The sequence below is a fragment of the Anser anser genome (genome assembly GCF_964211835.1).
Source record: "Anser anser genome assembly, chromosome: 26".
Lineage (NCBI taxonomy): Eukaryota > Metazoa > Chordata > Aves > Anseriformes > Anatidae > Anser > Anser anser.
In genome coordinates, this window is record NC_139747.1 from 1,065,325 (window position 1) to 1,091,593 (window position 26,269).

A 26,269-nucleotide genomic window follows, 5' to 3' on the forward strand; every position below is an offset into this window, starting at 1 on the left:
GGGGGGTGCTTTCTGGGGTGTTTTGTGTTTTTTTGGGGGGGGTTGGTGATGTTGTGTGTGTTTTTGCGTGTGTGTTTTTGTCTGCGTGTGTGTTTATTGTGCTGTTTTTTTGTGTTTATTCACGGGTTTTGGCTTCCCGCCCTGTCAGCCCCCCCCCCCCTCACGGCCCCCTCCCTGCGGGCGGAACGCTCGGGGCCGGAACGCGCGGAGCGGGGCCGGGCGGGCGCCGGGGCCGGCGGCGGGACGGACCCGGGCGGAGGCGGCGGAGGCGGCGGCGGCGGCGGGGCCATGGCGGAGCGGGGCCGGGGCCGGTGCCCCGAGTGCGGCTCGGCCGCGCTGGTGGAGGACGCGCACTACGCCCAGCAGCAGCTGGTGTGCGCCGCCTGCGGCTGCGTGCTGGCCGAGGGGCTGCTCACCACCACCTACACCGAGGAGCAGCACCTGCGAGGTGCGGCCCGGCCCCGCCAGGCCCGGTCCCGGGCGCTGCGGGGCCTGCGAGCCCCCGGGGAGGCCGCTCGGGGCCGTCCTCGGCCGGGCCCGGCAGCGGGGCGCTGCCCGAACAGCCCCTGGCGTTGACAGCGGCGGCGGCTGCCTCTGTGCCCCCTGCGATTGAATTGCTCCGTGCTGTTTAATGATTCCGTGCAATGTAACCCGCGCAGTTCCAGCGCTCTCGGTGCCCTGCCTGGCAGGAGCTGCGCTGGGTGCTGCCAGGATTAAGCCCAGCTTCCCCCCTCCCTCCCCAAGCCAGAGACCAGCGCCAGGTTTTCTTGTTAAAAATTAAGATTAAGGGGACTTTGGGGTCAGGTGCTGGGCCCGGGACACGCGGAACGCACACGAACACGCACGGTGTGCGGCTTTTTGGCATCCGAACCACCTGTAAGTGCCCTGGCGTAGCCACCAGGCCGTTTGCTGCTGCTGTTGTAGAGGGGCAGTGGCCTAAAGGGGATCCTGCTCCTTAACGTCATTCAACCTCTGCCACCAGGTCTTGTTTAGTGGCCTCAAAGGATTGTTGATTGTGAAAATTGAAATCTGGCACTGTGGCCGTCCAGTTTATCTGCCCTAACAGTTGCTGTTTTTCAGAGGTGGCCTATTCCCAGAGCACCGGCCAGAAAGAGGAGCTGAGCCGCTGCATGCAGCGAGGTAAGAGCGTGCCGGTCGGCTTCATTCGTACACGTTGATTCTCTTTTGCTGCTTTCTGCTTTGCTGCAGTTTGTCAATGCATTTCTGTTGCTCTCTGGAATGGTAAGAGCCTGTGGGGACTGGCACTAAACGAGGGCAGCAGTTAGTTCTGCGTCCGGCTGGTGCCTGCCTGAAGCAAACCGCTGTACCTGCACTCGGGGTCAGGGGGAAAAGTCCTCGTGTCCTTGCCTGGGGCCGGGTGAATACCGGTTGCACAGTAATGTTGAGGAGGGATGAATACGCAGGTAAGGAGCTGCATGAGCTGATCGTAAAAGCGGTGTCTCCTCGCAGGGATCCGGCGGGTCCAGGATCTCTGTAAAGTCCTCCAGCTCCCGTCAGTGTTTGAGGAAACGGCCGTGTCATACTTCCAGAGAGCGCTGCAGCACCCCGCCTTCCACCTGGTCAGCCTGGAGAAGAAGGAGCTCCTGGGGGGCTGCTGCGTCTTCGTGACCTGCCGGCAGCACAGCTGGCCGCTGACGATGGGCACGATCTGCTCCCTGCTTTACGCCAAGCAGGAGCTGTTCGCCAGCGTCTACCTGAGCGTGCAGAAGGAGCTCGGCATCTCCGTGCCAGCGCTGAGCCTGGCGGATCTGGTGAAGACGCACCTCAGCAGGTAACGGGGGCCCTGCCATCCTGCCAGTTCAGCATTGGGCATTTGACACCGATGGCGTGCAAAAGCCTCTAAAATGCAGCCGGGGGTGGAAGGCTGTAGTCAGACACAGGGCGACCTGTCCCGTTACGCGGGGCTTGTGAAAAAGCATTCCCTTGGCCTGCTCCCGGCCCTGGGAGTCAGGCACCACCCGAGCCTTGGCGCTGCGGCCAGGTCTGAGGCTTCCCTGCGCTGGTGCTAGCGGTGGGCTCCGTCCTCTTCCAGCTTCCGCCTGTTCCAGCGCGTGGAGGACGTCCCTGCCCCGTTTGCGGAGGACAAGGAGCGGATGGTGGCCCGGACGCTGCAGGTGGTGGAGCTGGCCAGCGAGACGTGGCTGGTCACGGGCCGGCACCCCGTGCCCATCATCACGGCCGCGGCGTTCCTGTCGTGGCAGTCGCTGCGGCCCGCCGCCCGCCTCGCCTGCACCTTGGCGCGCTTCTGCAAGGTGGCGGGCACCGACCTGCCTCCGCCCGCGCACCTGAGGCTGAAGGAGCTCCACGAGATCCTCCTGAGGATGGCGTCCCAGCTCGCTTGGCTGAGGGTGTTCGGCTTGGACAAGAGGACGGTGGTCAAGCACCTCGGGGACCTGCTGCAGCACCGGCTTGTCCTGCTGAAAAACGCCTTCTGCCTGGAGGGTGCAGAGGAGCAGCGCGTGGAAGCCCGGGGCGAGGGATCCACTGGCCCTCCTCCAGCAGCAGCGGGGGCAGGACAGGAGGAGGAAGGCTGCCCTTCGGGAGGGAAACACAAGTGTGACAGCAGCCGGAGGCCCTTGCTGCCGCCCTGCCTCATCAAGCCAAGGAAGAGGCTGCGGACAGCAGCCCCGAGCGAGTCGGACGCTGCCCTCACTGGGGACGAGCCCATCTCTGACAGCGAGATAGAGCAGTACCTGAGGGGCCCGCAGGAGATCCGTGCCTTCAGGAAGGCCAAGGCGTGGCAGTGAGGACGGCCGTCACCGGGACGGCCTGGAGGACAGTGCCACCAGAGCACCATGGCTGGGACCAAACCATAAAACCTGGTGGTAAGAGCGCCGCCGTACGCTGCAGGGACAATTGTCTGTGGACTGGGGGGAGCAGGGTGTGTCCTGATTGTGTTCCGGACCAAAACGGGTCTTTTAAAGAGCTCCTCCTGCTTTGGGTTTTGTTATATTTTGTTAAATACAGAAGTACAGGTGCAAGGAATGGGTTCTTGACTCTCTCTCTCTTTGTAGCCTCTGGTAAAATGCGTTTTGGTTAATCCAGGTGTTGTGGGGCAGGTGCCACGGGTGAGTGTGCGCTAACACAGAGGTAAGGAGGTGATGTTGGCGTGCCGGGGAGAGCCAGCCCAGCCCAGCCTGGCCCAGCCCAGCCCAGCCCCGCGTCCTTCCTGCAGAAGCAGGTGGGCAGGCAGCCCCTTGGCTTTGCAGGGAGCACGGCAGCGAGGGCTGGCGGCTGCTGGGCTGGTCCTCGGAGGGACAGGCTCGCTCCCGAGTCGTGCTGCAGCTGGATTCGTCCTGAAGTTGGCCGCCTGTTTTTTGGTTCCTCGCTGATATGTGGCCGGAGCTAGCGGATGTGCTTGGAGCCAGTGGCTTTGGCTTGCACGTCCCAGGCCCCGCAGCAGTCGGGGTGAGGAGGACCCGGTGCGGCAGTCGGTCTCTGCCCCATTCGTGCCTGTCGGTGGCAGTGTGAAGCTGCTGCGGTGATTTTTGTGCTTTGGCGGGCAGAGAGAGAGAGGTGCTGCCCGTCCCTCGGTCACAGCGGGCGCGACGTGCAGGGTGAGGTGGAGGTTTCCAGCACCGCGGTTAGCAGTGGGTTTCCGGAGCTTTTCCGTGGGTTTCTGGAGCTTTGCTCCAGCTTTTCCAGGGGTGGTCTCAGGTTCTGTGCTTCACCTCCTTCAGCCGATGGCAGGCAGGGTTTGGGAGCAGGCGGAGGGGCTCGCTTCCTTTGCTGCCCCACGCTCCCAGGCTAACGCAGCTCTGAGCACGGCGCCCCCCTTGCCAAACAGCGTGCGGCGCTTGCCCGGGGTCTGCACGGAGCCGCGCAAGGAGGCTCTTGGGGCTTTCTGGGACTGCCAGGTTTAGGGATTACAGCCATCCCCTGGGAAACTCAGCCTGGCTCGCGTCAGGGAAAAACTACCCAGCCTCGGCTCAATAAGCAGCGGGAAGCTGCTGGAAATCTGTGGCAAAGGTAGAGCTCTGGATCGTGTGAGTGGAACGATGCTGGCTGTTCATTTCGAAGCATTGCACAACCCGGTGGAACGGTGACCCCTGTGTGCCTAGCGGGCTGTTTTGTGTTTGAACGCAAAGGCTGCGAGAAATAACAGTAAATCTTGGCAGGTTTGCAAATCTTTAATATATTAAACAAAACATATCTGCCAGAAACATTCTATTTATATAAAAATGCAAAAGACCCCTTTAAAGACATTTCTTTGGCATATTTTCCCCTCCCTCCCCCACGTATATTGCAGGAAGCTCTCTGTTGATATGTCATTTGCTTGTAATGTAAACAGACAAAAAAAAAGTGTAATTAATAATACAAAGCTTTTTATATAATACTGTCACAGTGCAGCAAGCGTATATAACAACTCAGCATCAGCAAGACCATGTAGGCTGCGTATTGACATAAGGATTTAAATTGTATTAAATACCAGGCACAATAAAACATGTTTTTAAGCAGGCGGTTGGTCAGAGAAGTGTGGCAGAACTGCAGCGAACCCAGCGGTAATCCAGCCCTGCGGGACGAGGGGGTCCAACGAGAGAGGAGCTAGTTCTGAAGGGGAGAAAATTCTGCCAGTAAGTGCTTTTGACTCCACCACCTTCCGGATCCCGCGGTCCCCTTGCCCCCGGTGTACACGGAGGACTGGCCTGTGCGCCTCCTAAGCGCTTCTCAGTCCCTTGCTGATCCCTGTGACCCCGTGGGAGGTAGGCAAAGATCGTTAAACCCATCTGCATGCACAAAGACTGAGGCACAGGGAGGCTGCAGATGGCACAGGTCGCACGGCGACTGGGCTCAGCACCGTGCGGGTGCAGCACGGCCCCGGCTCAGCCCTGCGGTAAGGCTCTGCTGGTGCCCGCGCTGCGCTAGAGCAGGCGTGGGGGCTGCCGGCCTGGCTGCGGGGTAAACCGCCTCCTCTCCTTCTAGGACACCCGTAAGCAACCCCAGACGTGATGTGGGAACGCTCCTAGAGCCTCCTGCAGCAAGTACGGCTCTTCTGTTTGCATGCTAGGAAAGGGGGACTTGTTCTCAAATGGGGAAAAGTAAGTGCTCAGCCAAGTCCCGGCCCTTTGGACATCCCACGCCAGTGGTCCACAGGAAGGGCCCGACCACCACCGAAACATCTCCCTCACTAACCTCTCCCTGCCACCACCACGGGCATCGCTCTCCCGCCTCTCCCAGGAGCAGCCCCTGCCTCCGCAGCGCTCTTTCCTCCTGTCTTACACAGGACAGACTGCGAGGCCGTTAATTATGGGGCTGCCTGGGTTTTTTTTTTTGGCTACGTAAGAGCAGAGCATGGTATCTTCCGCGTGTGCACAGCTGGGGTAAGGCTGAGGACCTGCTCTGGTGTCTGTGCCCAGGGTTGGGCTCTTTGGTTTGCTGGAGGCGACGGAGGAGCCGCGTTCGTCTGGCGGCTGGGCAGTGGTGCTGCTCCACCAGCCCCCACTTTGCACAGGTTACCCCTGGGAGGGGCTGGGGGCACTTCCTTGCAGTGATTTTCACGTCTGGCATCCAAACTGTGCAGGTACTGCCTTTTCTTGGAACGGCGGCTTCTCTTACCTTGTGCTTGCTTTGAAATATGGCTTTCACTTTGGCAACTGAGTAACCCACAGGGCTAAATACTGTCTCTTAAGAACACACGGATAAAAAGGATTGCAGGTAAAAACATTTCCAACTGAGATGCTTCTAGCTGACTCGTTCGGAACAAAGCTCGCCTAGGCTGGGGCCGTGCAAGCGTCTGCAGGATGGCGTCTTACGTAAAGGGCCCCTGGCGTGGTCCCCTCGGCCCCGGTGGGAATATTGCAGTCGTGGCACGAGCGGACTATTGCCAAAACCCCCGGGGGCACGCTCGCCCCATGGAGAACACTGGTAGGTAACACAGAGGCACTCGCGTCAGTTACGGCTCTGTCTATACATATATACATTCAATAATATAGAAATTTGAAAAATAGACATTTGTTTCCTCTGTATATTATAAAATAGCATTTAGGGTCAGTCCGAAGTGACTTGCAGGAGCGATGAAGGCACGGCTGCCATTCAGGCTGCTGAAGAGCAACGCTTGCCTTTCACCTCGAGACCAGTGCTGCGGAAGGCCGGGGCCTCCCTGGGACGGATGGGCCCGGCGTCGCCCTCCGCCCGGCGGGCGAGCGAGAGCCGTGGGCCGCGCGCCCGGTCCCGCGTAGTGCACGTGGCGACGCTCGCAGCCCCGCGAGGACGCCCCCGGCAGCTCCGGCCGCGGTTCCCGGAGCCGCCCGAGGAGGAACGCGCTCCAGCGCCGCGGCCGTCGGGTCCTTCCCCTCCCTTACACCGTGGTTTCGCTCTTCCAGAGGCCGGTCCTCATCCCGGCCACGCTGTCGGCGCTGGCGAGGTTGACGTCGTACTTGCTGCCCTTGAGGCCGCCGTTGTGGCTGGCCACGTTGAGCGGGTAGGACCGCCGCTTCGCCTCCTTCTCCACGGCGCCGGCCTGCCGCAGGTTGTCCCTGCTGGCGCTCCTCCGCCGCGCCTCGGCGAAGTCGGGGGCCCGCCGCCCGCCGTCGCTGCCTTCTGACTGGCTCGGCGCCGTCTCCCCTTCCTGGGGGGCCGGGGGCCGCGGCCCCGCGCGGCCGACGTTCAGGGGGCTGTTCCTGCTGCTGTGGTAGCTCTCCGAGTGGCTGTTGTGGATGCTCCCGCTCTCGCTGGAGGGCTGCTCCGAGGAAGGGCCCCGCAGCATTTTCAAGCGGTGGTGCTTCCCTTCCCGGTACTGCTTAGTTCTGCCCTTGTGGTTCCTGCGCCCGTGGAGGTTGCTGGCGTGCCGGCCCGCCGCACCGCTCTTGCCGTCGGGCTCCGGCTCCTCGTAGGAGGCCGGCCGGGCCTCGGCCTGGCTCTGGGCCGCGTGCAGGTTGGTGAGCTTGCAGCGGCCCGCGGCCGAGCCGGCGCTGCTGGGCGAGGAGGACGACCCTGCGGAGCGGGCCGCCTCCGGGTCGCACCCGATGAAGACCTGCGAGCCGCCCAAGGCCGCCGCCGCGCCGGGGTGGACGTACGCCTGCATGGGCAGCGCGTCCCTGTAGGAGGGGCAGCAGGAGAACCAGGAGCTGAGCACGTCCCGGCGCCGCACGCAGTGGTGGACGAAGATGAAGAGCCCCAGCGCCACGGCCGTGACCCCGTAGAGGCAGCTGAAGATGACGTTCAGGTACCAGCGCTGGGACACGGCCACGGCCCCGAACGTCCACAGGGCGACGTACAAGGCGTGCGTGGTGACCAGCGCCCAGAGCTGCACTTTCAAGGAGTAGACGCCGTCCGCCTCGGGGCAGGAGGGCCCCGAGTTCAGCGTGACCGAGATGGACCCCGAGTCCGTCAGGAGGTCGCCACCACCGCCCCCCAGCCTCGGCGGCGTCTCCAGCGGCTCGGGGACTTCTTTCTCGGGGGAAGGCCGGCACTGGAGGTTGAGCCCGGCGCAGAGGAAATACATCCAGGTGACGAGCAGAATGAAGGCCACGGGGACGTAGAAAGCGCCCAGGCTGGGCCGCCACACCAGCCAGCAGCTGTGAGGGAGAGAAGGGTTTTCCGTCAGCAGAGCTGTGGCCGTGCACCGCGGCACCTCGGTGCTCAGCACCCTCCTCGTGGTGGCTGCAGCCGTGCCCCGAGACCTGCCTCCACGTCTCAATAATTTTCCCAATAAATGGAGAGCCCCCAGGGAAGACCCCACCAACCCCTCCCAAACGTGCCCAGGTTCCCCGCGCCGCCGGCTCCCCTCGCCCAGCGCGAGGGAGGAAGGCGGGGAGCGGCAGGCCACCTACTAGGGGTTGTTGTCGTGGTAGTTGTGGATGTTGACGGCTGCCGTGATGCCGCAGATGATGAGCGGGATGCCGCCGGCGATCAGGTAGAACCTGCGAGGGGAGGGAGGAGGTCACCGCACACCGGCACCGGGCATGGGGACGCGGGCTGGGCGGCGGCTTCTGGACAAACAGGAGCCGATCCTGCCCAGCCCGGGGGTCCCAGCAGGCGGTCGGGACAGGGGCAGGGGCAGCGCTGCTGCTGCTGCTGCCCCGCAAGGCTGGGGCAAGGGGACATCGGTACCGTAGCATGGGCCGAGGGGCCGGCTGCGCCGCGTCCCCGTCCGGCTGCCGGGGCGCCCTCCAGGTCACCTCCTTGTACAGCACCCGGGCCTTCACCGCCATCCACAGCAGCGTGGACAGGGAGGAGTAGTGCAAAATGATGCCGACCTGCGGGACGAGGCGCTACGGTCGGCACGGGGAGGGGGGGGACGCTGCGGATGTGCCCGTGTTCCCCTGCGGTGAGCCCGTCGCGGAGGCACGTACCGCCTGGCAGACGATCAGGTAGCCGGTGAGGGTGATGCCCCCCGCGAACACGGCGGACGTCATGGCGATGTGGAAGCAGAGGTTAAGCAGCATGTGCCAGCACTTGCGCGTGATGTGGATGGTGCTGGAAGAGAGCAGAAGGGCAGCGGTGAGGCTGGAGAGGCTGTCCCCAGCGGGCTGGGCAGGCGCTGCACACACCAGCAGGGAGCAGGGAGCCCCCCCGCCCCGGCTGCCCACGCAGGCACGGCCCCGCCACTCGTGGCCGAGGCCGGCTCCAAACGCTCACCCGTGGTTGACGATGTAGGTGATGATGGTGGTGAAGAGGCAGAGCAGCAGCACGGCCGTGCAGGTGTACATGGCCGGGTGCAGCACCTCCACGGGGCCCCGCGCCTCGCTGGGGAAACCGCTCAGCTCCTGCAGGGCGCCCCGCAGCCCGTCAGATCCCGCTCCGCGCGGCCCCGGCCCCAGCCCCCTTCTCCCCCACCTACCATGAGCACGGCCACGTTGCTGAGGTGCCGGCAGTGCAGGGAGGTGACGTTGGGCTCCCGGGCGGCCAGCTGGCAGCCCTCGGCGCTCCAGCCCCCCATGCCCCCCAGCACCTCGAAGTTCCAGTAGGCGGCCACGGGGTCCGCGCCCTCCCCGGGGTGCCGCAGCGACACGGCCACCGGCTCCGTCAGGTTTCCGACGCCGCAGCCGTCTGCGATGGGGGAGGAACAGAGTGAGCAGGACAAGAAGCACCAGACACCCCTCTGCCTGCACCCCAAGGGACGGACACTGGGGACCACCACGCGGGCACGTTGCCACCCCTCTGTTGTCACCACCTCCCCAGGAGGACCCCCTTCAGGAGCGCAGCCGCCCCCCAGAGATGGCTCTGCTCTGCAGGAGCAGCAGGGAAAGCACCCCAGGAGCCCCCATCCCAGCGACCCGCAGCCCCATTGACGCGCGGCCCTTACACGTCCCGGCATAGATGACCGGCGTGGCCACGCTGCGGCGCTTGCCGTCGTCCGCCAGGCGTGAGGAGTTGCCGGTGCTGCAGAAGAGCTTCCCGTTGCGGAAGACCAGCAGCTGCAGCTTGCAGTCGGCCAGCGGGGCCGGCGGGACGGGGCTGGCGAAGAGGCTGGGCGGCAGCTGGATGGAGGCCAGGGCGATGCTGTTCTGCGGGGCGCACGGGCACCGGTGAGCACCGGCCAGCCCCTCCCGAGGCCCGCCCCCCCCCCCGGCCCCCAGGTGACCCGTACCTTGATGTGGAAGCTGGTCAGGGAGACGTTGGGGCGCCCCGTGGTGCAGCGCAGCCGCAGCTGCTGGTCGGGCTGGGGCTCGGCCACCCGCTCAGCCGGGGGGCTGCGCCCGGCGGGACCCCCGTCCTGCCGCTGGAAAGCCACGCAGCTCAGCCCCACGTAGCTCTCGGGCTTCACCACGTACGCCTCGAAGGCGATGTTGCGTGAGTTCTGCCGGGCACAGGGCAGCCGTCAGCCCCGGCACGGGCAGAGACCCCCCCCCCCCCGGCACGGGCAGAGCCCCCCGCCCGCACTCCGGCCAGGCTCACCACCGCCATGTGCTGGGAGTTGCTGCTGAGCGTGTGCGCGGCGATCTTCTCCAGGGAGCGCACGATGCTGGTGCACGCCTTCTCCTCCTTCTGCGACATCCACAGGATGTGGTCGTCCACCAGCATGATGTTGCTGGCCATCTCCACGATCACGTCCGTGAGCTGCGAGGAGAGCGGGCGGCATCAGCCGCGGTTCGCTCCCGTTCAGCCATCCCCAGCAGCAAACACCCCAATTCACGCTTTTACCCCCCCCCAAAAAAGCACCCAGCAGGGCTGGGGAAGGCAGGGGACAGGAGCGGCGTTACCTGCTTGATCTGGTCCACGTAGCCAATAAACTTCTCTATCATCTGGGCCACGTAGAGGACATCAACCATGTCCGAGAAGTTGGCAGCCTCGGCCGTGTAGACGCGCAGCTGGTGGGCCAGGGTCAGGGCGTTGGAGGCGTTGATGGGCATCTGCGGGGGGGGGGGGGGGAAACGGTCACCGGCTGTGCCCGACCCATCCCCGGGCAAACACCGCGGGTCCGAGCCCCCGGCTCACCAGCACGAAAGTGTAGAGCACGCGGGTGATGTCGTTGGTGTAGAGGCAGTGGGAGTAGTCGCCCTCCTCCCAGCGCCCCGCGCGGTCGCAGCGCCGGGACGCCTGCTTCTCCGCCGCCGGGCCCCCGCTGGCCGGCCCCGAGGCGAAGGGGTACTGCAGGCACGACTGGTAGGCGGTGATGCCCGCCAAGGTGCGGGGCCACCTGGACACGCAGAGACACCGTGACTGCGGGGCGACGCTCCCCAGAAAGCTGCCGTCCCCCCTAATCCCAAATCCTGCTCGGCTCGGCACAGAAAAGGCGGGGGGGGGCACCGTTAATTTAAGCCACATTGACTGTACCAGTAATTTATATTCCGTAACGGCCCCGCTGAGGTTACGGCGGGCGCCCGGAGCCTTTCGTCTCGTGCCAGAGAAATTCCAACACCTCTGCTGCTGGAGCCGGGCTGCGCTGCCGGCACGGGAAGCCCTTCAAAGGCGCTCGCGCTCCCCGCGGCCGCTAATTGCTACCAGACGCCCGGTCACCTGCGGGCCCCTGCCCGCGGCGAGCCCCCTGCCCCGGCACGCACCGCACACAGGGGGACAGGGAGGCTCTGCGCGACACACAGCCCCGTCCCCCGTGGCCACGCCGCCGCCGGTCCCTACCTGAAGTCCCCGCGGTTGTTGGTGACCCTCTCGGCCGGGCAGTAGGACGCGGAGGTCTCCAGCACCACGATCTCCACCTTCTTGCTGACGTTGCCCTGGGAGGTGGAGACGGCGCACTCCCACTCGCCGTTGGCGGAGACGTGGATGTTGGAGAGGATGAGCTCGCTGCGGGCAGAGGGGACGTGCCACCCATGTCCCACCCACGGCGCTCGGCACCCTCAAACCAGCGAGCCCCCCCCCCCACCTCCGGTGCCCCCATCCCCGTCCCGACCTGGTGATGAAGGTGCAGTCGTGGATGAGGCTCTCCTCCACGATGACGCCCGTGCGCTCGTCCTCCTCCACTGGCTCGCGGTTGTGGTACCAGCGGATCTGGGTGCTGTTGTCCAGGTAGGTGGCGGTGCACTGGAAGGGCAGCCGGTCGCCCTGGAAAACCACCTGGCGCAGCGACGGGATGAGGTGGTGGGTGTGCAGCTCCGGGGCGCCCGCTGCGGGGGGGACACAGGCGGCCGGGTGAGCCCCCCCCCCCAAGCCCCGGCCGCGCCGCCCGCCCGCGCCCCGGCCCCCGCTCACCGCAGCGCAGCTGGCTGTCGCGCGCGCCGCGCAGCGGGACCGCGTGCACGTGCCGGGGGTAGACGCACAGCGTGCGGTCCGAGATCTGCGCCGAGCGGTTGCGGGCCCAGGGCAGCACCCAGCGCAGGTTGCAGTCGCACGTCAGGTACTCGGTGGCGAAGTCCCTGCAAGGGCCGGCGTCACGGGCGCCCCGGCTGGAGGCGGCGGCGGCGGCGCGGCCGTGCACGCGGCAGGAGGAGGGGATGCACCCTGCGCTCGCGGCCGGTGCTGGGTGTGCACCTGGGCACGGGGACGGATGTGGTGGCACGGGCTGCGTACTCACACGACTTTCAGCGAGGGGAGCTCGTCGAAGACACCGGGTGGGAGGCTGGAGAAAATGTTCCCTGACATGTTGCTGCAAGACAGGAAAGGAAGGTGGCGTGGAGGGCACCGGGACCCCATGGACACCTCTGGAAACCCAGGCCCCTCGCCATGGGCTGAGGCTCCTGGTGTCACCCACTGCTCCAGGCGGGGCTCTGGGCTGTGCCCCAGACACCGGGAGGGGACCCAGGAGTCTGAGCCCCCTGCCACAGCCCGCTGACACGGGGCCCCCACCACCCGATGCCCAGCGCAGAGGGCACGGTGGCTTTCGGCTGGCACTCGGTGGCCTCTCAGAGAGCGAGGAACGGGGCTGGCCGGGAGCCCCAGGGTGCCACTTACAGCCGCAGGAGGCTGGAGAGCCCCTGGAAGACGCTGGCGCTCAGGCAGCCGATGCGGTTGTTGGAGAGGTCCCTGCAAGGCAAGCAGAGGGGACATCAGCGCTGGGGACACCCCGCTGCCCCCGGCCCCCCTGGGCAGCCCTCGCAGGCACTTACAGGCGCTTGAGCTCGGGGAGGCCGAGGAAGGCGCCGGGCTGCACCGTGCTGATCAGGTTGTTCTTGAGGTCCCTGCGGGGAGACGGGCACAGGCCTCAGGGTGCGTGGCTGGGGGGGACCTGTGCCATCATCCTGCCCCATCCCCGCGCAGCTCTGTGGAGTGTGAGCACGTCCCGTTCCTCCAGCAGCGCTCGCCAAACCCCTCCTCTTCCTCCTGCCCGCCTGGCCTCGCGCCCGGCACAGCCCTGGCTCCCGCCAGCAGCCTCCAGAGCGGCCCCGCAGCTCCGCTCCCGGCCGGGAGCCACGGCCAGGAGGAAAGCGTCGCTGGGTTCGCATTGCAAGGGAATTACCGCCCGGAGAACACGGCCACGCGAGCTGCCGGCACGGCCACGCTGCTGTCACCACACCACGGCCACGCTGCTGCTGCCGCCACCCTCCCGGAGCAGAGAGGGGCTCCTCGGGGGGACGCAACGGAGCCCCACACGCCCCACGGCCGCCGTCCCCTCCCGCAGAGCTGTCTCCGGAGCAGCCTTATCCCGGGCGCGTTATCGCCCGCACGCGGGATGAGCGCACGCCGCACTGTCTGCACGGCCTCACCCGGGCTCCGCAGCCCCGAGGAAGCTCGTTTGGGTCGTGGGCCTGATTGGAGGCGTGCATCTGATCAGACACGTTCCAGGCGTGCGCCGGCACGGGGCGGCTGCCCCCGCGGCGGGGACCCAGCGGTGGGGTGGCACGCTCGGCCGCGGCACCCCCAGCCTGGCGTGAACAAAAGCGTCCCACCGGCGTGCGGGGACGTCGGCCCAGCTCCGACTGGCTGCAGGATGGGTGCCAGGGGAGTGTAAGGGGTGTGCAGGAGCATGCGAGAGGAGTTCAGGGGCGTGCAGGGCGGCTCAGGTGAGGCAGGTGCTGAAGGAACAGCTCCCCTCACCTGCACCGCCGCCCGCGCCCGTCCCCAAACACACCCCAGCCGCCCGACCCCAGGACACCGGCCCCACACAGCCAGCCAGGCACAGCCCGCAGCAGCAGGGGGGACGCAGCAGGCCGGCCCCAAACACTGCCAAAATGAAGCAGCCCCAGCTCTGGCCAGCATGCAGCCGGGGCCCCCCCCGGTGAGGGACGGCACCCAGCAGGGACCGGGGCTTGCAGCCGGCCCGTCAGGGAGCCCTCCTCCTCTTCATCCCCGCTGGCCAGGCCCTGGGCTGCTGCTGCAGATTTGCGATAATCTGCAAATCCTCTCCCCGCACCGCGTTTGTTTGCCTTGGCATTCCCGCTGGTCCTGAGCCCCTTCCTCCCCCTGCCCGGCACGGAGACGGGCTGAAGGCGCGAGAGCTGGGAGCGGCACCACGCGTGCACCGGGACCCCATCGCCGTGTGTGCGCCAGGACCCCCACTGCTGTGTGAGCACGGGGCTGAGCCCGCAGCTGCACAGGCGGCACAGCACAAACAGAGGGCTGCTCGCAGCCCCGTGCAGACGGACGGACGGACAGACTCCCTCCCCACAGCACCGACACCCCGGGAATCCCCCCGGGCCCACGGCCCCGTGCTTGCGGCACCAAGCAGAGCTGGGTCCTGTTTCTCCTCCCCGCATGCCGCGTCTGTGCAGCACCTTAGGATTTCTTGGACCTTTCCCGGTGCTTTCATGCACGGGACGTTAATAGCGGCTTTCAGCCGTGCTCCCCAGCTGCTGTTTACAGAGCACGGGATTGATTTACCCTGAAAGCCACTTTGCTCCTGGGCGCCCCTCGCTCCAGAGCCGCTCAGCGCAGGAGAGGGGCTCGCCCCCAGCAGCGCCCACCTCTCCTGGCTGCCTTCCCCCCGGGGCTGCCGTCGCCGTGGTGGCTGCTGTCACCCGGCCGAGCTCGGGGCCACCCCAAAAGCCGCAGCCCGGGATGGGGCAGGCAAGGGACCCATCCTGGCCCAGCCCCAAGCCCTGCGCGGGGAAAGCAGCGGCCCCGGCGTGGGGCAGGGCGCTCCCAAGCGGGGCTGCGCTAATGAGGGCGGCCCCGGCTGCATACCGGCCCCGCTCGCCCTCATTAATCTCATTAGGCCGTTACACATCAGTGGAGATGCCGAGCTGCCAGCCCCGAGGGGCGCTGCCCGTGGGGCTCCCCTGCATGCCGCGGAGGCGGCTCGGGGACCCTGGGAACAGCTCGGCCCCGACGGCCGCATCGCACCAGGTCCCAGCAGCGGGCACGGGGCCCCGGAGCCCCAGGAGCAAAGTGGGGGGGGACCCCTGGAGCCCCCACCACGTCCCCGCCGTGCCAGCGCAGCCCCTCCACGGGGCACGTCTGTGCCGCGGCCCCGCACCGACCCGATGAGAACAATTAGGGCTGCTGTCGGGGGCAATCAGGCGAGGCGCGGCGTGACGCTGGCCGGCCCGAGGGACGGGGGGAGCGCGGCCCTCGGCCAACCCACCCCGCTCCGAGCAGGGTTTGGTGCAGCGGAGGCGAGGGGAGGTTACACCGGGCTGGCTGCTTGCTCGGGGCTCCCGGAGCACGGAGGTGTTGAGGAGCCCTCCGGTGCCCAGGGGCTGCAGAGCTGGGGTCCCCACGGGGAGCTGCCCCCGGCCCTGCCACGTCCCCTCCTGGGGCGCACCGTGCCCGCAGCGGCCTGGGCTGCTCCCTGCCCGCGCACGTTAATCCGCCCGTTAATGAGAGCTCGGTGCCAGGAGGAGGGAGGGAGGGAGGGAGGAAGGATGTGACCCCACGCTTCGAACCACAGCGGGGGGGGGGACTCGGCTGTGGGGGATTACAGGGACTCAGGCAGGGAAACGTGGGTCCCCAAACCAACTGCTTCGGACTAAGCCCCAGAACAGCGCCGTGGGGATTTCCGTGGCTTTAAAAATCCCGTATGGGCCCCAGCACCAGGCACCACGCACGCACCCTAACGCAGCCCAAAGGCACAGCTCACCCCAGTGCCACGCATCGTGCCCCCGCGCCCTGGCGAAGCAGCTGGGCTCTGCTGCTGGCTGGGGCAGGTGCACGCCGTGTAACTCGAACAAGATTCACGTTAATAAATGCTTCCTTGTTCAGGCTAACGAGATCCAGGCTGTGCTGGTCCCTGGGGAGCTGCCGCCGCCCCGGCGAGACCCTCGGGTGGCTCCCCAAAGGAGCCGCATGGGGAGGGGGACGTCCCTGGCACCGCGTGCTGTAGGGCACATCCCCAGGGATGACGGGGGCACGATGCCCCGCAGGGACCCGGCAGCGGGGCCACCACCCTCCCGTGAAGGGACAGGGACCCTTGAGCTGTCCCCAGAGCAGGAGCCCCCCCCGGACCCGGGGCCACCCCAGCCCCGCGGGCCCCATTTGGCTCGGGAATGCGCGAGCCCCTCGACGGGCCGCTGCGGGGAACAAAACGCCCTCAGTGCGCCCGTCCCTTCTGCATACCTACAGATCAAATCCATATGGGGGCCATAAATCTCCCCTTATTACGGCTCCCACCATAGAGATGCCTTTCATGGAGAGATAAGAAAGTTGACTTTGTTCGGGGGGACAATGCCGCTTTTCATACCGGCCCCCACAGAGCGTGCCCCCCCCCCCCCCCCCCCCGGTGCCTCCCGCCCCGACGCAGCTCCCAGGGACCCGGGGACGCCCGCGGGTGCCGGTGGCAAACCCAGCGCCCGGGGGGGCAGCGCCCGGCCCCACCGGAGCACCCCGGGAGCGTCCCGCAGCGATTTTGGGAGCGTGGCCCAAGCTGCGCTGCTGGCACCAGGCTCCTGCCCGCCCTCGGCCCACCCCCCCGTCCTGCCCCAGCCCCCCGGGCACTCACAGCTTCTCCAGAGCCCGCAGCCCGAAGAAGGAGCCGTTCTCCAGCACCGTGATCTTGTTGTTGCTCAAGAGCCTGTGGGGAAGAGAGCACAGGGAGGGGGACAGGGACGGTGCCGTTATTCGACCTGCCACAGAGCCGCCGCGCGTGCCGAGCGCCCGCGGGTTGGGGGGGGGAGCGGGAAAAAATGGACCCATGGTAAGGTGCTGGTGACTCGGGGACAGGTTTTTTAGGGCCAGCTGGTGACACAACAGCCCTGCACCCTCGTGGGGACACCGTGCCGTGGTCTGCGCCATGGTGGCACCGGGCTGGAGGTCCCCAGGGCCGTGCCGGCTCTTGCCGCTTCGCTCCCATCACCTGCCTGGCCTCCTGCGCATGGACCTGCACATGGGGGTGATCCCCCCAAAACCTGCACCGAGGGCCTGCAGGGGACCCCCTGGGGCTCCCCCAGCTCTTCCCCACGAGCACTCGGAGCTCACTGAGGTGCTCGGATGGCGCCGGGCACCCCCGACCCCGCTGCCCCGCGCCTCGCTCCCCGCCAGCCCCGCGGCGCGCACCGGTGAGAGGCAGAGGGAGAAAAACGCGGCGGGGAGGGCGCCCTGGACACGGCGTCCGGGGGAGAGGAGCAGGAAAAAGGGCTCATTGACGGCCGCGCCGGGGCTGTTTACACACGGGCGGTTTCTGCAGCGGGGCTGAATGGCGGCTGTGTGCTGCGGGCAGGCCTGGCCCCGTGCTCCGGCCGCCCTCCTCCAAAAACCCAGCGAGCGGGCGGACGCCGGCATCCGGGTTTCCTTGGCCCCGTTCCCACGTTGTGGCCAGGACCCTGAGGCTCCCCAGCTCCCGGGGGGCCGTTGTTGAAACCCCCCTCAGGCTCAGCCCCCATCCCACTCCCTGCCCTGCAGCGCACGGCGGGATGGGGCCGCATCCTGCGCTAAGGAGGAGCTGCCACCGGGCACCGCCGTGTCCGCAGGGCCCCGTGACCCTGCCGGCCGTGGGGAGAGGAAGCGTCCGGCCGTCCTGGGCCACCAAATTGCTTCCACACGTGGCAGCGATGGGGCCACATCTCACCATCTCCTCCCCAGCACTGCAGCCCCAAGCACCCACGCGGTGCCCAGCCCCGTGCCCCTGTGCCCAGCTCCCCCCAGCAGAGCCCCTGCAGCAGCCGCCAGCACTGGTTCCAGTCCACACTGGTAGCCCCAGAAAACCGGCCAGATGGGCTGGCAGAGGGACCAGCAGCACCGCTCCCGGGGCACGGCGCGCCGCAGCCCCTCGCCACAACGTCAGCCAGGGGCTGTTGCTCAGGGACGGGCTGGCCCCAGCGGCTCCAGAAGGTTTTAATTCCAGCAGTAGCGGATTTCACAACCCAGCAAAGCCTCCGCGGGCTGTGCGCATGGGGACGTCTCGGGGGCTGCCCGATAAAGCAGGGATGGGGCAGCAGATATCCCCCGCTCAGGACCAGCCCTGCTGAAACACACTGTGCGTGCACCAGCACCCCGGGGCTCAGGTCCCCTCTGCCGCGTGCTCCACGTCCCGAGGGCGCAGCTTTGGCCAGGGGTTACAACCAGGGCTGAAGCACGGGGAGCAGGAGGACGGGTGCCTGCACAGTGGGAGCTCAGCACCGCTGGGAACACAGCCCCAGGCAGGACCCGAGCCCACCCGGGCCAACGCAGCCCCCCGGAGAGAGCCCCCGCGCCAGGAGATGCTCGCTTTGTTCTCCGGACCCCTGGGACCTTCGAGGCTTCTGCCATAAAAACAAAACTCCCCTCCTTAAAAGGCGAGGCGCAGGCAGGCCAAGATGAAATCAGCATCCTGTGTGATCTGCAGCCAGGCTGCGGGCCGGCTGCGCTCACGGCCGGGAAGGCAGAGGTGGGGCGGGGGCGCCCTCCCCTCGCCCACCAGGCTCTGCCCGGTGGAGCGAGCGCATTTGGGGACCCCCCACCCTTCAGCTGGGTTCCCTGGGCATGAAACACATCCACCAGCACCTATGCGTGAGACCAGAGTCACGGAGCAGAAGAGTCCCCAAAACGCAGCCGATGAGTAACGGGGGGACGTGGGCACGGCACGATGATCTCCCCGCACCGCGGGCACTCGCCCCCTGCCCGCACGAGACCCCCGACACCTGCTCGGAGCCGGGGCTGCCACAGAAGCAGAGTCTCAGCTCTCCCACGATGAAGGGAAACCACTAAAACAAGCCCAAACCCCTCCCCAAAACCCAGGGGTCCGAACACAAACACCAGGCTGGGCGCTCTGCTGCTGGGCGCATTGTCCTCGCTTCGTGAAGGAAACGAGGCCCTCGACCAAACTGAATATTTGGCGCATGAAATTTGCAATTATAATAACGATTTGATTGAAAACTTGCTTCCTGAGGAAAATTTTCCGGCTAGCCACCCTCGTTCTTGTTTTCCCTGTCCCGCAGAAGCCAGCCCAGTTGTGCTGCCCTGCTACAACCGACGTCCGCAAACGCGCTTTTATTTTGCTTTCACTGATTTTTGCAGATATTGTGCTCTGCGACGGTTTGGTTTTGCTCAGGGAGCCCCACCAGGCTCCAGGGCACCCCGTGGCCCCCACGTTTGCGGTGACACAGCAGCGTGCGGGGGTCCCCGCAGCACCCGGTGGCACCACATTAACCGAGACCCCCCCCGGACGCGATGGGACGAAGGCGCACGAGGCCGGCAGGAGGGTGCCGGGCCGAGGGCTATTTCAGGGTTTCCGCTGCTGTCTGGAGGCAGGACGCGGAGCGCTACAGATGTTCCTGGGTTTGTTTGGCTGCAAGAAATTCCCCTCCTTATTCCAGCGAGGGGAGGAGGCGGCGGGAGGGCGAAGCAGCGGGTGACCCGTTGGAGCGCTCGCCCTGCGGCTGACGGCACCGGGGGGGGGGCCCAGCCCTGGCACGGGATTTGGGGCAATCCCCCCGCCCCGCGGCCGATGCTCGCCGAGTTCCTCGTGGCCAGCGGCGCAGGGGGGACACGGTCCCCCCATGTCCCAGCTGTCTGCGGGGCTTGGCAGGCCATGAAAGCACAGCTTTGCTCCTCAAGAGCTTTGCGTTGGCTCCAGCCCAGGCTGGGACTCTTCACCTCCGAGCAGGGCGCGCAGGCAGACGCCGAGGCAGGAGACACCCCGAAACCTGGGCTTAAACAGCTCTGAGCGCACCGCAGCCACGTGCCCAGCACAGGAGCGATGCAAAGCACCGGGCACATCGTGCTCACACAAAAACCTTAACGCCCTCGCGCCTCTCCAGCATCCTCCTGCCCCAAAGGCTGCAGTCCCCATCCCTCCGCGGCAGCACCAGTGGCTCCGCAGCTGAACGGCTGCATCGTGCCCCGAAACACACCACCGACGTGGGACGACCCCACACCGACGTGGGACGACCCCACACCGACGTGGGACACCCTGCCAAGGGGCACAATAATCGGCTAATTGAGCGGCGGCTGGAAAAGCCCCCTGGACAATGCGGGGATTACAAACCAGGGCGTGGAGTCAAACGCAAAGAGCAGGGAGGGGGCGGCGGGGTCCCACTGGGGAGCACCCTCCCACCCCCGAGGGGCTCAGCCTCCGCCCGGGGTCCCGCATCCTGTCCCCAGCCCGCTGGGTGTTGGGGGCACCCAGAGCCCGCAGGCGCGGCGATGGAGGAAGCCCTCTTCCTTCTTCCTTCTTTTTTTTTTTTTTTCTCCCCCCCTCATCTCAAAAAGAGGAGCCAAAAGCGAAAAAAATAAGATTGTTTTTTCAAGCGTGCTGGAATCCACTTGGATAAATAATGGCTCCAGAAACTGGGCTGCTGAAACAATAAACTTCCTATGTACCCAACCAAAAAAGGAGGCAGGAGACGTCGCTCCCCGCGGCCGGGCGCGCAGCAGAGAGGGAAACGCGAGCGGCGCGGAGGTTAATAACGGGGTGACGGCCGTGGGGGCGGGGAGGGCCAGCTATGCTTTGCTCTCCGAGTGCATTAATTTAAAGCATATGCTCGCAGCAGATACGGCGGAGGCTGTGCCCTGCGCAGAGCTCGGCGTTCGCAGGGATTTCAGGAGGAGCGGAGCGGGGGCCCCCGGCCGGCGAGGTGCTCTTCCCTCCCTGCAACGTCACGCCGGGCTATTTCGGACGGTGAAAATTATTGTCCCAACCCTCGGCTTTTGTTAGCGCAGGAAAAATAAGCCCCAGAGGGTGAAGCAGCCAGAGCTGGAGCGGTGTGAGTGCGGCCTGCGGGGCGGGGGGCACACGGGGAGGGCGAGAGCCTGCACTGAGCCCCCTGAAGCAGCCCGACGCGCTCCGGCGAGGGGCAGCTCCCTCCAACCTCCCTGCTCGCAGCCATGGGAGCATCTGCGCCTCCGCGGTTCACGTCTCCAAGCCCTCTCCACATTGCAAATGCCAGAAGCCTCCCTCTTTTTCTTTTTTTTTTTTTCTTTCCCCCTCCCAGTGAATCGAGGCTGCAGCAGAGCCTGGACTCGCCGGCAGCGGCAGGGCTGGGATGCTGCGAGGCGCTGGGCAGCTCCCCTCGCCGTCACCTGCACGGACACCGTGGGGTCCCCCAGGCCCCCACCGCTTCAAGGAGGGCAACAAAAATTTGGGGGGGGAGGAAGGAAGAAAAAAAAAACAAAAAACCTGCCCAATAAATATCGAATAAACGGCTGAAAAAGGTTTCAGAAAGAAACCATCTGCGGGGCTCAGGACAAACAGGCCTTGGAGAGGGGAGTTCAAGTAGAACTGGAAATTGGTCGTAAGTCAAAGCCCTCTATTCCCTGCAGACAATCTGTAATTTAGTGCAATCAAGCTGTGCACATAAATGAGGCCTGTGCTGGGATTCCACATCTGGAAGAGGTTTGGGCTCCTGCCCGTGTGACAGCGGGGCTGGCCGTGGCCCGGGCGGCTATCTGGGCCTGGGGAGGGACGCGGCGCTCTTTCCATGAGGCTATTAGCACGGGGTCAGCCGGGGGGAGGGCGTTAAACCTCGTTAGTGCACGTCTGCACAGCCCCAGCCCCTTGCTGCCACACCGCAGGGACGTCCGGGGCTGCAGGGCATGATGTGCGGCCACCGCAGCGCCCCGGGATGCCAAATGCCCCGGCCCCAAACTGGGGGCCCCGACGGAGCGGGATGCGCAGGGAGCACCACGACGGGATGGAGGCAGGTCCGAGGCCGGCACAGCCGCACGCAGCTCCGCGGGCACCAAGTCACAAAGGGGACGAGCTGGGGAGGTCGGCGCCGTTCCCTCCTCCCCGGGTGGCAGAGCACACGCACGTTTGCTCAGGTTGCACGGGGGCGTCAGGATGAAGAACATCCCGCCTGCTGAACCCCACACGTGTTCCCGGGGAGCACCGGAGCAAAGCAGCAGCCCGGCCACGAGGGAGGCCTCTTCCCTGTAACGGTGTGGGCAGGGGGCTCCGTACCTGCAGCATCCCATCCCCGAGGTGTTTCTTGGTAAGACTGCAGACCTGTGGGGCGCTGCCTGCTGACGTTTAGGCAAGAAGCGCAGCGTCCTGTCTTGTTAGGCACCCACAGCTGGGATGGATGAGGGCAGCCGGTGCCCAGCACCCTGCTCCCAGGCCGGTGCAGCCCCTGGGGCACCCAGGCAGGGCTCCTGCCACCACGGCTGCCCCACACGGAGTTAATTCTCCAGCCCAGCATCTCTGGTTTTACCTCCCTGCAAAGCAGACACCCCCACGAGGGGCCGAGGGAAGGGACAAGGAGCGGTGACTGGAAAACAGCCACGTCCCCAACCAGGGCAGCACAGGAGAGGCCGGAGCGGGAGCGAAACCATCAGCGGAGCCGTGGCCGTGCCCAGCGCCCCCCGCCCCGTGCTGGCCGCGCTGCCAGCCAGCGCTTCTCGGTCACAGGGGGGTAAATCAGCAGCAGCTGCCGCTGAGGCAGCCTTGGATTCCTCAGGGCAGGCCTAATAATCAAAGATAAATAAAGAAGTAAACCGAGAGTGTGGGAAAAAAAACAAAAGCGAGGCAGAGCGAGAGATGCGCGGCGCAGACCTCCTCCCGCCGGGAACGTCCTCCTCTCGCGCGCGGAATTAGCGCCGCTCATTAGCGCGGACGCATTCCTGCTTCCAGGCCGGACCGGATGAAGCCTGGAGCCGGGGCTGTTCCGGAGCATTACCCTGCACCGAACATGCCCGGGTGTGCTGCCCGTGGCCGGGGCAGCGCCGACGCCGAGCATCCCTGGGGCGCGCGGGAGCCCTGCTCGGAGCCGGGGTCGCGGGAGGCGGCTGTCCCCGGCAGGACGTCCCCGAGGCGCGTGCAGCCCGGGCCACGCCGCCTCCTCCTCTCCTGCCCGCACCCCAGTGGCTCCAGGAGACACTCGCGAACCCGGAGCCTCTGGTTTTGATTGTCCCATCTGGAAAGGGTTTAGAATAAATCATGTTTACTGCGAGAGAGCAGAGCCCAGGGTCACCACATATTTGTAGGTTTCTGCCTACGCCTGTAGGTTTCATGTCACGTTTTAGTGGGATCGTGTAATGCCCTAATGCTGCTGCACTGTCACCCCAGCCCCGTGACCGCCCTCCTGGCACGGCGCCTCCAAAAATCCCCTTCCCTCTCGGCCCCAACGCCGCAGGGTGCAGCCCGCAGCGCCCACCGGGAGCCACGCCAGGCACTGGACTCGCGCTGGGCAGTGCCATCGCGTTCGCTCCCGCTGAAGAAAGCCCAAGAGCAGGCACCGAGGCAGACACTTTTCCCAAACACGAGCTGGCAAAGGGCTCTGAAGTGCCCACAGGTATTTCCAATAGGCCGACACGTCAGAGGGCCCTAGGGAGAGAGAAATGCAGAGCAGAGCCAGCGCGAGAGAGAGCACGAGCACGGAGCCCAGCCTCCACGCGCCCCTGCAGCCTCCCAGCACGAAGGCGAGGCCCTGCACGAACGTCACTCCTGCCGCTTCGGGATGCCTCACGCTTTTATTACGACTGTTGTGTTTCAGAGCACGCTCACGGTGCCCGCACGGCACAGCCGCGTTTCACAACCACGCTGCACGTGCGCTGCGGTGGGTCACCATCACGGCCCCCCGACGGTCACAAAACGAACATCGCCGCCCCAAAGCGAAGCCTCTCCAGTGGCACACGTGGGACCAGGAGCCTCCTTGAAACCGGGAGCGCCCGGCTCTGATGGGACAAAAACGTGGCCAAGGGGGTGCGAGAGCGGACGGGACCACGAGCACCGCAGCTCCCGGCCCCGAGCTCACCGCACCGCAGTGCTCCCCAGACCCTGCCGAGGGGCAGGAGGTGGCAGCCGGAGCCCCGGCTCCCCCAGGGACAAGGCTCTGGGCAAAAGCGACGTCCCCCTCTGCAGCGGCTGTGCCGTCCCTGCCCTCCAAGCCAGATTTTAATTCAAACATCTCCTCTGGAGTTATAAATAAACACCGTGACCCGCCGCCGCAGCGAGGAGGCGCGCAGGCTGCCAGCGCCTGCCCAGAGCCCCAAAGCTCCCCGCGCTGAGTTTTTAGGAAGCAGGCGACGGCTGCAGACCCCTGCACAAAGCCAGAGCCCCCTCGCTGCTTCTCAGCAAACGTTTCCAGCAAAAGCAGCCGCTTTCAAACAACAACATCCTCCCCCGGAGCTCGAAGCAGCCAGCGCTGCGCAGGGGAGCGGCGGGAGCCCCCCGCCCGGCCCGGCTCCCCTCGGAGCTCGCGGTGCCGCGAGCCCGGGGCTACCCGGGGCAGGAAAAAGGGCTTCTGTCGGGGCACATCTGGGCAAGGAGGGCAGCAGGGAGCCAGCAGGGAGGCAGAGGAGGAGAGCAGGAGGGCAGCAGGGCAGGAGCGCAGCGCGGCGCCGCGGGGCGAGGGTGGGCGCACGAGGGGGCGGACGCGGCCGGGACTCGGGGGGCCACGGGTGGGGGGCCACGGGCACCCCACGGCTCGGGGTGCCCCCGCGCCTGGCCCCCGCTCCGCTCCCTTCGTCCCCCTCCTCCTCCTCTTCTTCCTTCCCCCCCAGCATCCACCCCGGGGCACCGGGCGGGGCAGCTCCGGGGGTCGCTCCGGGGGTCCCCCCCTCCTCCCTCCCCCCCCCGCGGGGACCCGGCGCCCCTTTTCCCCCCGGTACTCACAGCGTGGCGGTGCCGTCGGGCAGGAGCCGCGGCTCGGGCGGCGCCGGGAGCCCCCCTCCGCTGCACAGCACCCGGCGGCGGGGCGCGGGGGGGCCGCTCGCCTTGTGCCGCTCCGCCGCGCACTTGCAGCCCAGGCTCTGCACCGGACAGCCCCGCGACGCCGCCGCCGGCCCCCCACCGCCCGCCGCCAGCAGCAGCAGCAGCGCCAGCGCCGCCGCCGCCGTCCCCCTCCACCGGCCCCGCATGGCCCCGGCACCGGGCACCGGGCTCCGGTTCCGCGCCCGCCGCCGCCGCCGCCCCGCTCCCCGGGGCGGCTCCGGCGGCGCCTCCCCCGCTCGCCGCCCTCCGCCGCCGGCCCCGGCGCCTCCCCCGGCCCGCCCCCGCGCCGCCCCCGGCCCGCCCCGGCCGCGGAGCCGGGAGGGCGCCCGGAGCCCCGGGGGGGAGCGGGGATGGGGGCCGGGGGGAAGAGGGGAGAGCCCCGTCCTCGTCCTGCGCCCGGAGGGCGAGGGGCGCTCCGAAGAGAGAGACGGAGCCCTGGGCAGGGTGGGGAGGGGCAGGGCTGGAGCCCTGGGTACCGGTGGGGAGGGACAGGGCTGGAGACCTGGGCAGGGTGGGGAAGGGATGGAGCCGGAGCCCTGGGCAGCAGTGGGGAAGGACAGAGTCAGAGCACCGGGAAGCAGTGGGGAAGGGACAGAGCTGGAGCCTCGGGCGGTGGTGGGGAGGGGCAGGACTGGAGCCCTGGGTACCGGTGGGGAGGGACAGGGCTGGAGCCCTGGGCAGGGTAGGGAAGGGATGGAGCCGGAGCCCTGGGCAGCAGTGGGGAAGGACAGAGTCAGAGCACCGGGAAGCAGTGGGGAAGGGACAGAGCTGGAGCCTCGGGCGGTGGTGGGGAGGGGACAGGGCTGGAGCCCTGGGTACCGGTGGGGAGGGGACGGAGCTGGAGAGCTGGGTACTGGTGGGGAGGGACAGGGCTGGAGCCCTGGGCAGGGTGGGGAAGGGACAGCTGGAGCCCTGGGCACACAGAGCCCCCCCCTGTCCGTACAGCCCCTGCTGTGACCCAGGGGTGACGAGCACAGGGTGCTGCAGCCCCACTCGTCCCCCTGCCCGGGGGGGGCTCTGCGACCCCCCTCGCCAGCCCCCCGACCCCTGCACTACCCCGGTCGCCCCTGCCCGAAGTCCTGCAGACACCGCGTGTGCCTCCCTCCTGGCCCCGCTCTGCGGCGAACGCTCGGCCCCGCTTGCTTTAAGGCTCTGCTTGCTCCGGTGGTTTTCACGCTAAGCTCAATATTTTCCTTCCTGCTCCCCCTCCCCTGTCCCCGCTGCCTCTTGCTCTGCCCCCAGCTCCCTCTCCTCCCAGGGCCCATCTCCTCCCCGGACACGGCTCGCTGCAGTTTTAATGAGAAGGGATCAAAAGCACGCGATGAAGCCTTCGGGACACCCGCGCCAGGGAGCAGAGGAAGAGGGTCATGGAAAGAAGACAGGACGGGGCTCGGGGAATGCAGTTTCTCTCCAGGACCAACAGTTCCTGAGTGAGAAGAGAAATCGACTCCTTTCTCTAAATAAATACGTCTTGCTGCGGCGGTGGGCGGTGGGAAGAGGAGATGCTCGTCAGCACACACTCCCAAGCTGCTTCCACATGCGTTTTTGTTTTTGGGAGCATGAGCAGTCGAGGTTCCTGCGCAGTTCGCGAGCGGTTTAGCCAGCGGTGGCCTCGTTTTCCCAACCCGCCCGTAGCCACGCTCAGCCCTGCCCCAGCGCCTCCCGCACGGCAGCGGCGAGCGGAGGCTCCTCGGGTCCCCCCGAGAGCACAACGCGAGCCCCGGCTGTGGGAGCTTGGCACCGACTCGCCGGTAAAGCAGAACCGCGCAGCGGACCCACGTGTCCCTCCCCCCTCCCTTTTGTTTTCTTTCCACTGAGCAGAATTTCCACCGCAGAAATGACCCTGCGGTGCTGAGCGCCGCAGGATGCTGGTCCCGGACCCTGCAGCTGAAACTGGAAGAGCAACAG

General features: G+C 66.6%; 2 protein-coding genes across 4 annotated transcripts; one reads left to right on the top strand and one right to left on the bottom strand.

Annotated features, from left to right (window-relative positions):
* The first annotated feature begins 221 nt into the window (after nt 1-221).
* BRF2 (BRF2 general transcription factor IIIB subunit) lies at nt 222-4,478 on the top strand. Of its 2 annotated transcripts, none has more exons than XM_083812012.1 (4): nt 222-448; nt 1,081-1,140; nt 1,471-1,792; nt 2,054-4,478. In XM_083812012.1, exons 1-4 carry the CDS (start codon nt 289-291, stop codon nt 2,766-2,768), a joined length of 1,257 nt encoding a protein of 418 aa, XP_083668138.1. In that variant the 5' UTR covers nt 222-288; the 3' UTR covers nt 2,769-4,478. The 2 variants fall into 2 exon arrangements, with proteins under 2 accessions (XP_083668138.1, XP_083668139.1); XM_083812013.1 differs by lacking the exon at nt 222-448 and adding an exon at nt 758-876.
* ADGRA2 (adhesion G protein-coupled receptor A2) lies at nt 4,135-24,555 on the bottom strand. Of its 2 annotated transcripts, none has more exons than XM_083812011.1 (19): nt 24,263-24,555; nt 16,235-16,306; nt 12,468-12,539; nt 12,313-12,384; nt 11,936-12,007; nt 11,614-11,777; nt 11,315-11,528; nt 11,044-11,208; nt 10,402-10,603; nt 10,167-10,316; nt 9,862-10,023; nt 9,554-9,763; nt 9,269-9,443; nt 8,804-9,012; nt 8,602-8,729; nt 8,316-8,439; nt 8,074-8,219; nt 7,794-7,883; nt 4,135-7,538 (listed from the first exon to the last, which is right to left on the bottom strand). In XM_083812011.1, the coding sequence occupies exons 1-19, from the start codon at nt 24,505-24,507 to the stop codon at nt 6,320-6,322; spliced, it is 3,891 nt and encodes a 1,296-aa protein (XP_083668137.1). In that variant the 5' UTR covers nt 24,508-24,555; the 3' UTR covers nt 4,135-6,319. The 2 variants fall into 2 exon arrangements, with proteins under 2 accessions (XP_083668137.1, XP_083668136.1); XM_083812010.1 differs by having other exon boundaries at nt 9,269-9,470; nt 24,263-24,554.
* Between the last annotated feature and the right edge of the window lie 1,714 nt (nt 24,556-26,269).

Coding starts and splice junctions, on each gene's coding strand:
- ADGRA2 (XM_083812010.1), bottom strand. CDS start 24,507: ATGCGGGGCCGGTGGAGGGGGACGGCGGCGGCGGCGCTGGCGCTGCTG. Junction 10,024..10,166: donor ACGTGGACCAGATCAAGCAG/GTAACGCCGCTC, acceptor CTCTCCTCGCAG/CTCACGGACGTGATCGTGGA. Junction 9,013..9,268: donor GGTCATCTATGCCGGGACGT/GTAAGGGCCGCG, acceptor CCCCCATCGCAG/ACGGCTGCGGCGTCGGAAAC.
- BRF2 (XM_083812012.1), top strand. CDS start 289: ATGGCGGAGCGGGGCCGGGGCCGGTGCCCCGAGTGCGGCTCGGCCGCG. Junction 1,141..1,470: donor GAGCCGCTGCATGCAGCGAG/GTAAGAGCGTGC, acceptor GTCTCCTCGCAG/GGATCCGGCGGGTCCAGGAT. Junction 1,793..2,053: donor GTGAAGACGCACCTCAGCAG/GTAACGGGGGCC, acceptor GTCCTCTTCCAG/CTTCCGCCTGTTCCAGCGCG.